This window comes from Trichosurus vulpecula, chromosome 6 (genome assembly GCF_011100635.1).
Source record: "Trichosurus vulpecula isolate mTriVul1 chromosome 6, mTriVul1.pri, whole genome shotgun sequence".
NCBI lineage: Eukaryota > Metazoa > Chordata > Mammalia > Diprotodontia > Phalangeridae > Trichosurus > Trichosurus vulpecula.
The window spans coordinates 262,917,826-262,926,693 of NC_050578.1; the positions used below are offsets into that span (position 1 = coordinate 262,917,826).

The window sequence follows — 8,868 nt, forward strand, 5'->3', positions numbered from 1 at the left end:
TCAAGATAATAATTTTCTCACTGCCATTATGACATCCTTGTTCCTAAGGCTATATATCATGGGATTAAACATTGGAGTCACAATAGTATAGAAAAGGGAAAGTACTTTTCCTGTTCCTATTGATTGATTGGATTTGGGTTGAAAATATGAAATGGAAGCAGACACAAAGAATAAACCAACAACAATCAGATGTGATGAACATGTAGAAAAGGCTTTGGATCTTCCTATGGCTAATGGAAGCTTCAGGATTGTGGTAATGATCCTGATGTAGGAATTCAGTATCAAAAGAAAAGGAACCATACCAAACAACAGAGCATCGGCATAAACAGAAACTTCATTCAAAGAAGTGTCCCCACAGGCCAGCTTCAGTAATGGGGGGATGTCACAGAAAACATGATCAAGTTTGTTAGAACCACAGAAAGGGAGGGAAAATATGTGGCATACCTCTCCTATCTGAATTGGCATTCCACTGATCCAAGCACCCACAACAAGCTGGACACATGCTCTGTGATTCATGATGAGAGGATAGTATAAAGGCTTACAAATGGCAACATAACGATCATATGCCATCACGGCTAAGAGCAAACACTCAGTGACCCCAAGAATGAGAAAGAAACACATTTGAACTGCACAAGACAGTAGAGAAATATGATTATTCTGGGTCCAAAAGTCCTTCAACATTCTGGGAAGAGTCACTGATGTGTAGCAAATTTCCAAGAAGGAAAAATTCCCAAGGAAAAAATACATGGGGGTTTGAAGAGTTTGATCAAATTTGGTTATTAAAATAATAAACCCATTTCCTATTATGATACTTATGTAAATGACTGAGAAAATACCAAACAGGAATCCTTGAAGTTCAGATTGGTTAGAAAATCCCAAGAAAATAAATTCTTCCACACTAGTAAGATTTGTTCTGGTAATTTTGTCTGTCGATTCCATCTATAGAAAAAAAAAATGCATTGATGACACCTAGTTTGTGTATTCACCCTAGGGTTCAGTTTCTTTCCCTATGAAAGTGAAGAATTGGATTGGTTAATGTTTATGTTACCTTCTAGATATGGCATTTAATTTTATAAGGTGCCTTTCTGTTTATTCTATATTCTGAAGTCAGTCTCACTACTGATATTATTCTCTCCACCTTCCCTGATACCTCTAGCACACACACACACACACACACACACACACACACACACACACACACACACACACAAACACACACATTTTATCCAGTGATTTAATATTATGTATTTTAAGGTTGCATCTGGAGCAGAAAATCTATATTCTCTTGTTATTTTTTCTTTTTCTTTTCACCCTCTATAATACAGCTATTCTCTTTTCTACTAGTACATATTCTAAATCCCTTCCCTGATGTTTACTGGCATTTTATACTCTATTTAATAAGTCTATATTGTGCTGTAAATATAATACCTCAAAATTCTACTACATATGGACTCAAAAGCAAATAGTTAAAATCTAAACAAAATATAATAAAACAAAACATAAAATAGGTACCATCCACATGTAACATTTCAGTTTTCAATTAATATGATTACTTGAGAGTAAAATTTGTATTGCTATAGGATATAGGAAAGCAAAATTGAAATTTAATTACCCCTTCCAAACACGGATTGGCTTTCTACTTCTTATCATATGATCGTATTTTATTTTCTTCCTATATGAAAAATTCTCCCACTATTATTCTCATATTATGATCTTAATTTTTCACTAACTCATTTGTTCCTTCTTCCAATAGGCTTCTCTGATTTCTCAAACTATAAGCAATACCCCACTTAGTTAAAATCTTTTCAACAATTACTCTCATCAAATCTTGCTGATATCCACTATGTGTGAGGAATTTACCCATATTACGAATGTGTGCCTATATGTTTCTGTGCCTGTATCTACATTTTGCATTTTGCATAAGTGCACATATGTATATCGTGTATATGTGTCTATTTAATATATAGATATACATAGATGGGCACATTGTTACATGTTATACATAGATGTCATGCATAGTGTGTATATATATATATATACACATAGTATATACATATATACACATAGTATATACATATATATATATACATATATATATACACATACACAAGTGTCCATTCATACACACACATGTATATATGTATGTATGTATATATGCTTTTGACCACTGCCTCCCTCAGCTTTCCCTTCCTACCAACCACCCTCCCTTTTCTTACCCCTTTTGCTTAATACTCCTTCTCTCCCTTCTAACCACCACCCCCTTTTGCTTTCCCCTTTCCTTTTTTACTGCATATCAGACAGGTTAGATTTCATACTTAATAAAGTGCATTATTCCCTCTTTGAATTAAATCCAATGAGTAAAGCTGAAACAGTGCTCATCTCCCTGCCTTCTTTCCCTCTACTATGTTTTTGTGCCTTTTCATATGATGTAATTTACCTTTTTCTGCCTCCTCCTTTTTTCTTCTCCCATTTCAATCCCTCTGTACCCCTTAGGTTTTTTTTTTTTTGTCATCACATCAGTTAATTTATATCCACACCCTCTATCCATGTGTATCTCTTTTAAATGTCATAATAAATATACAATTCTCAAGACTAACAAGTATCATCCTCTTATATAGGAATCTAAATAGTTTGGCCTTATTGAATAACTACTTTTTTCTATGTTTTTCTTTTCCTGTTTCCCTTTTTATGCCTCTCTTGAGTCCTGTATTTGAAGATCAAATTTTCCATTGAGCACTGGTCTTTTCATAAGGAAGGTTTGGAAATCCCCTATTTCATTGAATATCCAACTCCTTGCCTGAAAGATTATGTTCAGTTTTGCTGATTAGTTGATCTTTGATCATAGTCCAAGCTCCTTTGCCTTATGGAATATCATATTCCAATACCTCTTATCTTTTAATGTGGAAGCTTTAAAATCCTATATGACCCTGACTGTAGCTCCTCAATATTTCAATTGGTTTTTTTTTGGCTACTTGCAGTATTTTCTCCTTGACCTGATAATTCTAGAATTTGGCTGCAACATTCCTTGGTGTCTTCAATTTGAGATCTCTTGCAGGAAGTGATCGGTGGATTCTTTCAATGACTACTTTGTCCTCTGGTTCTAGGATCTCTGGGTAGTTTTCTTTGTGGATTTGTTAGAAGATACTGTCCAGGCTTTTCTTTTTATCATGGCTTTTTAGTAGACCAATAACTCTTAGATTTTCTCTCTTGGATCTATTTTCCAGGTCAGTTGTTTTTCCAATGAGATATTTTACATTTTCTTCTACTTTTTTCATTCTTTAAATTTTGTTTGACTGATTCTTGATACCTCACAGAGTCATTACCTTCTACTTTCCCAATTCTAGTTTTTAATGAATTATTCTCTTCAGTTATCTTTTGTATTTCCTTTTCCATTTGGTCAATTTTTCATTTTAAGGAGTTATTTTCTCCTGAATGTCTCTGTACATCCTTATGCATTTGGCAAATTTTACTTTTTAAGGAATTATTCTCTTTAGTGATATTTTTTTCCATTTTGTCATTTGTATTTTTTAAATCATTGGTCAATTTTTCTTCTACCTCTCTAATTTGGTTTTTAAATTCCTTCTTGAGCTCTTCCAAGAATTCTTTTTGGACTTGAGGCCAGTTCATATTCCCTTTTGAAGTTTCAGATGTGTGTATAGTGTCAATGCTGTCCTCTTCTGAAATTCGTATTTTGATCTTCTCTGTCCCCATAGTAAGATTCTATATCTTTACTTTTCTAGTCTGCTTCTTATTGATGGTGGTTGGATTTTTTGTGGCTTTTCAAGTGGATCTCTGCTTCTGGGGCACAGGGGGCTCTGTCTCATGTCTCTCATGTTGTGCATTTATGCATGCATGTATCTATGTATGTGTACCTATATATGCTCTAGAAGAATATATTATTCACATATATTTCCTGTACTGATTAGTAGTCAAGGATAATTCACAGTTTTCAAGAAAATAGTAGACTATTAATGACCATGTAAAAACAGACCCATGGCAATAATAGTGACTATAATATAAATCAAAATAGCACTAAGTTTTCATCTCAGAACCAACAAATTATTGAAATTGAATAATGAAAATATTGAAATTGAAATTGATTTTAAAAGAAAAGAAATGGGTAGTGGGAATGTGAACAGACAGGGGCATCCATCTACTTTTGGTGGAGATATAGCTCTTTCTAACCACTCTGAAAAATAAGATGTAATTATGAGAGACAAGCAATTAAAATTTTAACCAATGACCTAGTCATTCCAGAATGACAGACTTTCAGATTTGGAAAGGATTTCAAGATCAATCTAGAGATTATCCTGCTTTGCTGTATCATGTATCCCTTTGACAATTGCGTTGATACTACGAACACTTTCTCATATTTAAGTGCACCAAAACAAAATGTATATGGTTATCAATGAACTAATTATGCTAGAATATTGTTGTCAAAATTAGGCTGATGTTCATGAACACACCCCAGCCCCAACTGGACAAGTCTAAGCCATAGATAGAAAAAAGAATCATGTACAATATTCACCAAAATTATTCATCCAATATTTACTTAAAATATTCCTGCTACCATTCACTAGTTTTTCCACTTATTTGCATTTCTTATTAGTGATTTTTTTTTCTTTTTCCTTTATATCAAGCCTAAGGGGGTCTCTGTCATTTTTCTCTGTTTCCTTCTCATACATTTGAAATCTATTATTCTGAAATTTAAGGTATATCTCACAGTATGACCAGCTTTCTTTTTCTTCATCACAAAATTAAAAGTGGAGTGATTATACCTGTATACACCTTTGTTTCCATTATTTCCATTCACAAAATTATTTCATACATGTTCATGATTGTCATATGAAGAATAATATTGATTTAACTATTTTATACCTTCAATGAGATAGAGTTGTTGTCTAGTCAAGTAACAAAAATATTGCCCTCTACTTTTTTTTCAGAAAGAACTCCAGTAGATATCTGAATAATTAAATCCCCCCATGAATTCTCTACCTTGACAACATTCTAGACGTGTGATCAATTTGTCAAACTCATCTATTTCCCAATGTAAGTATTATTTCTCAAATAGGCAAACAGCATATATAAGAAATAAATACTTTTATTACATATAAAATATTGAATATTTAAAACTGTTTACAAAATTAAAATATCTGTAGCAGTAATATTTGTAGTATTAAGAATAAAATCAGAAAAATGATGAAATAAATTTTGGCATAGGAATGTTAAAAAATGTATTGTTCTTTTAGCAGAGATGAGGTGTAAAACTTGGACAACCATGGTAAACTTGCATGAACATAGATGAAAGAATGAAAATTAAGTATACACAATGGCATAAATAATAAAGAGGAAAATGATACTAATGTGCAGTCACATATTGATTTCCATGAAAAATTATGATCTTGGTGATGAGATGGGGAAGAACAATCCCCTTCTGTTTATAAAGAGTTAGGAGAACATAAAGACTGATTTCACTTATTCACTGTCACAAGAATCTATCACTTTTATATCTGTATTTTTGTTGGTGGTGAAACTGGTGTTATAATATACCATGGTCACTGAATCTTTATTCACAATAGAAAAACACAATTACAACAAAATGAAAAGTTAATTGTGGCACAAATATGAAAGTTATATTTCCCATGGTCTCTACTTCTGCCAAGAGGAGGCAGCTGTATTTCATCAACTCATCATCAAAGCCATGATTTTGGCTACCCCTTAATATTATTTGCATTTATATTTTAATAGTTATTATTCTTCATATCCTCCTGTGCATTCATGACTTGATCTAGAATAGTCCATCAAGCCTAGCATGATCTATGTTGATCTATAATAATAGAATCAAGTATATAAAATAAACTTACCAAGAAACATGTACAGGGGAATGTCTTTACTAGCCATTGGACAGAGAAGGTAGATGGTACAGTGAGACATTCTTCATTACTTCCTTAGGCTCTCTAGCAAGTTAGGCAGAGCTTAACAGGCAAAAGGAAATCAATAAAAGACATATTTACCTGGAGAACCTGAGATACAAATATTCTGTACATTTTCCTGCTGTTCATGGACAGTTGGCACAGATTCGACAAATGTGAGTTCCAGAGGTCCACTTCCTCTCATGTGTGAAGGCATAGGAATGTTGTCAGTTCAGATGTGGATTGTGTTCTCACTTCACTAAATTCAAGTAATAAAGAATATTAGGGAAGCTAGGTGATGCAGTGGATAGAGCACCGGGCCTAGTGTCAGGAAGAGTTCAGTTCAAATATAGCTTGAAATATTTCCTAATTATGTGACCCCAGGCAAGTTATTTAACCATGTTTGTCTCAGCTTCATCATCTGTAAAATGAGCTGGAGAAGACAATGGCAAAACACTTTAGGATCTTAGTCAAGAAAATCTCAAATGGAGTCACAAAGTGTCAGACATGGCTGGATGACTGAACAAGAACAAAAGTTTCAATATTATTGATAGCTTCAATATTATTAATATTTAGCTTCAATATTCTCTTTCTGTAAGTATAAATAATGAAATACACCTGTTATTCCCTAATAAATGCATGGTCTTTCACATTAACTTCATGTATATTTTCACTGATAACTTCTTTTCCCTCCAATGTACAAATGATTAATATGTTATATAACTTTTTTATCCTTCACTCATTATTTATGCCTTTTAAAATTGATAATGATAAAATTGTAATCAAATATCATCCATTTTATTTTAATGTGTATATTAAAAGGTTGATGCGTTGTCTTAGTAAGAGACTTTGTTCCTTTTCTAGGGTGTTCCTAATTTTGATATTTGCTCTGATGATGATAAAAATCTGAAAATTGCAAGTGCTGTATGAACAAGAGAGTCTTTTTTTGAAATATATGGGTTTTTTATTATGGTTTTATGGGAATGACTCAATTCTCATTGCTGAATTTTAATTCCTTTGTAGGATCTCATGGTTTGGACAAAAAAAAAAGTTAAAAAGCATAGACACAATCCTTCAAGTCAGAGAAGACAAAGGTAAGAGAATATAATAATGCACACTTACTTCTCTTGGATAGAAGAAAAGCACAGTCAGATACTTGGTGAAGGTGATTAAAATTATATAAACATGCAGCCATTGACACGTGCAAGATGTTTTAAAATTAAAAACATTCTTTGGACACAGAGCTTGTCCTAAAACTCTCATGCGGTTAGAAGCTCTTACTGCAATTACATCAGACACAAATGCTTGATGAAATTGTAGATGACACATGAATTATAGATTAATCTATTAAGCAAAACAACTGCCTGTGACATTTTCAAGGATTCACACACGTTCTGTTAGAGTCAAGCCTCAAAATCAAGTCACTGACTGCAGGCTCATTCACAATGTAGCCTTTCACTCAAGGCCGTGTAATTGCACCCATCACTAAACCATTGAAAAAGAACCAACCTTCATCTAACTATAAACTTTGCCTTCTCTGAATTATAATATTTCATCATTATTTAAATTAAATGCTCCCCCCCTTCCACTCCATTTCTACCCCATAATTCTTTGGGAACAGCTCCTCCTTCAGGTCACTCTTCATTTTTTATGAAAGGTAATGTCTTCCAAGTATAAGTTCAATTGTCTCAACATAAATTAATGAGACAGCATGGTAGCAGATAGAGAAGTAGGCTTAGACTCAAGGGATCATGGGTGTAGTCCTGTCTCTATCACTATTTACATGTCAGTTTGCAAGTAACTGCACATCTCACAGTCTTGATTTCTTCTCTTTTTGCTTTCAAAGTGCTTTTTCTCAAATTTATAATAATAATAATAATAATTTTATAAGACTTCTCAGTCAAAGTAGTTCCCAAGTAGTTGGAAATCAAATTTAAAGATATAGTTTGTTTCACTAATACCAAAAATGAGATTTCAGAACAATCCAGCTTGGAGCAAAGTTATCAAATAAGTTCTTGTGTCCTTGCTCACAACACTCTGGCCTATTCATATGGGAGTGAAGGAATGCCCATTAGTTGTGTTATGGCTAAACAAATTGTGGTATATGCTTGTAATATTTTGTAATATTTTGCTTTAGTAAATCATGAGCAGGATGTTTTCAGAAATACTGGGGAAGACATATGAACTGATGTAAAGTGAAATGAACAAAACCAGAATATTATACACAGTAACAACAGTATTTTATGATGATCAACTGTGAATGATTTAGCTGTTATTAGAGATGCAATGATTCAAGACAATTCTGCAGGAATTATGAAGAAAAAAATGCTGTCTACTTCCACAGGGAGTGGGAAACTGATGAAGTCTGAATGCAGAGGCAAGCATACTGAATATATATATGTATATATATATATATATATATATATATATATATGTATATATATATATATATATATATATATATAACTGTGTTTATCTTTTTTTGTTTTGTTTTTAGTTTGTGTTTTCTTTTGAAATATGGCTAATATGAAAATGTTTCACATGACTGAAGATGTATAATCTATATCAAATGCCTTGCTTTTCCAAGCAGGGCTAAAGAAAGGGAGAAAATCTGGAATTCCATTTTTTTTAAATGAATGTTTAAAAATTGTGTTTACTTGCAATTGAGATAAATAATTAAAATAATACAAATATTAAAAAAATCAAGGTTTAAAAAAAAGATTAGAATAGTGGTAATGTATTCCAAGGATATACTTTGATTTTGAATCCCAGACATTTAGCTCCTATTTTAGAGTTTAATATAATAATAGTTCAGTCTCTCTTATGAATAGCTGCTCAAAAGTCCTCATTAGATATTGTAATGATAATGTTAAAACATAACAATGATGATAATAATGATGGTTACAATAGTAATAAATTGTTTAGTATTTTTAAGGTTTAAAAAGCATTGCAACTA

At 32.4% G+C, this 8,868-nt stretch overlaps 1 protein-coding gene across 1 annotated transcript; it reads right to left on the reverse strand.

Moving 5' to 3' along the window:
- LOC118853995 (olfactory receptor 10AG1-like) lies at positions 1-939 on the reverse strand. Its single transcript, XM_036764286.1, has one exon. It carries the CDS (start codon positions 937-939, stop codon positions 1-3), a length of 939 nt encoding a protein of 312 aa, XP_036620181.1.
- Positions 940-8,868: the final 7,929 nt, after the last annotated feature.